The sequence below is a fragment of the Aegilops tauschii genome, chromosome 3 (genome assembly GCF_002575655.3).
Source record: "Aegilops tauschii subsp. strangulata cultivar AL8/78 chromosome 3, Aet v6.0, whole genome shotgun sequence".
Taxonomy (NCBI): Eukaryota; Viridiplantae; Streptophyta; class Magnoliopsida; order Poales; family Poaceae; genus Aegilops; species Aegilops tauschii.
The window spans coordinates 618,045,218-618,047,176 of record NC_053037.3 but is presented as its reverse complement, the minus strand read 5'-3'; the positions used below and the strand labels follow the sequence as shown (position 1 = coordinate 618,047,176).

Here is a 1,959-nt window from a genome sequence, read left to right as displayed (position 1 = left end):
CTAGAAAGACAGGTATTTAGGAACGGAGGGAGTATGTATTTAGAATATTTGGAAGTATAAACAAAAAAAACATGAAATTAAGCCAGGCCTATCGAGCTCTCGCGTAAGGCGCACCTCAATTGAATGGGCTCTAGGCGAGCTAAAGCTAGATAGCCCGGCCTGCGAGATGAAAGGCCCGAACGACGATCCACACACGAGGCTGGCGGTGGCCGCTGGCGTCGTGGAGGCAGCGCCCGCCACCAGATCGGCCGGCCGACGTGGCGCCGTCCTCCGCCGCGCACGCCGTCAACCAAGGAACGGACGCGGCTCTGCTACTGCAACTAGTACATTTCAACTCCACCCTTTCCCTTTCGTCTACAACTAGCTAGCCAAGCTTCCATCCCCTGTTTCGCCATCTCCTCTCGCCGCCGCGCGCGCGTCCGCTCGCATCGCATGCCACCCCCCGCTCTCTGCGCCACCTCCGCCTCCCGACTGCGACTGCTCCTGCCGTCCGCCCCGTCTGCCCTCTTCCTCCGCGCAGCCGCTGCTTCTGCTGCCCTCGCGCCCGCGAGGCAGAGATTATTGTTCTCGACGACGGCAGGCATGGCGGCGGCCGCGGGAGCGAAGGCGTCGACGCAGGCGGCGGCGGGCGGGGGCGTGTCCGAGCGCATCATGCCGCATCTCCTCAACATGTAACTACTAACTGCTCAAATCAACCTCTGCTCTGCTGTATTGCTCTGCTTGTGTTGTCCATGCGTCCCAGCTTAACTTTATTTATACATAATTGTCCAGCTCGACTATTTTTCGAATCATTCTGTAGTTATGTAATTTTTTCAATAGTCTTTCACCGCGGCGCTCATGGCAAATCACCGCAGATACGGATCATGCGCCACGGCACGGGACTTCGAGATGTACGCGCCCAATGCCACGTTCGAGGACCCGCTTATGCGTGCCCATGGGTATGCAATTGAGTTTGTTGTTGCCTGAATTTCTTCTCCATATGATCCATCATCCATGTGCCTTCTTTAATCGAATTCTGTTCGATCTGATCGCAGCGTCAAGCAGATCAAATCAGCCTTCTACACGATGCCTAAGGTACATATGCACCTTCATATGCTTTATTCATGGGTGTTTATTCTTTCTTTTTGATATACATTCGATGTTATTGCATAAACTAATCCAAAGACTCGTGCGTCGTCAGGTATTCGGTGAGTCCAAGATCGTAGAGTACACGATAAAGGAAAACGCGACCGGACCGGGGAAATCCCAGGTAATCAACTCATTTGGACATCACCCTTCTGCATTCAATCGTAGCCACGCATATACTTTGTATAGTAACGATGAACATACTTTACAAACGTGATCGGAATATCAATACAATGGGTGGTGCATGACTGCAGATACTGATAGACAACAAGCAACACTACAAGGTCTTTGGCAAGGATGTTGACCTAGAGTCCCTCATCACACTCGACGTTGAGGATGGCAAGGTCGTCAGGCACCAGGACTGGTAAGCTACAACAAGCTCGATGTTTTCTGTCACCAAACCTAATCATCGAGATGCTACCATCTAGCTAGTTAGTGTGTTAATTGTTATAATGCATATGCAGGTGGGACAAGAAGCCTCTCAAGAACAGGGAGACGGTGAGCTTCCCGTTGTTGGGACGGCTGGCGCAGACGAGCCGCCGGGGAGCCATGCTGCTCACTCATGTTCTCATGGGCTTCGGCAAAGACCCCACCCCATGATTTAGTCGCTATGATTTGGTTTCATTCTACTCCGAATACTCCTATCTAGGTGGTTGGAGGTTTTGGGATCCATTTCCATAGACAAAAAAACAAAAGTAAAAATAGATATATTGTGTACTCCAAAATTATTGTAATGCCATTTATCATGATGTATTGAGAAAAAAGTCAAAAGAAGAAAAAAAACATTGTGTTGGTCTTCTCGGTATAGCTTACATCAATCATGAAGCTGTGAAA

At 50.1% G+C, this 1,959-nt stretch overlaps 1 protein-coding gene across 1 annotated transcript; it reads left to right on the top strand.

Annotated features, from left to right (window-relative positions):
- The first annotated feature begins 318 nt into the window (after positions 1 to 318).
- Positions 319 to 1,959, top strand: LOC109747715 (uncharacterized). Its single transcript, XM_020306735.4, has 6 exons — positions 319 to 671; positions 855 to 938; positions 1,035 to 1,074; positions 1,181 to 1,249; positions 1,380 to 1,489; positions 1,590 to 1,959. The coding sequence occupies exons 1-6, from the start codon at positions 433 to 435 to the stop codon at positions 1,723 to 1,725; spliced, it is 678 nt and encodes a 225-aa protein (XP_020162324.1). The 5' UTR covers positions 319 to 432; the 3' UTR covers positions 1,726 to 1,959.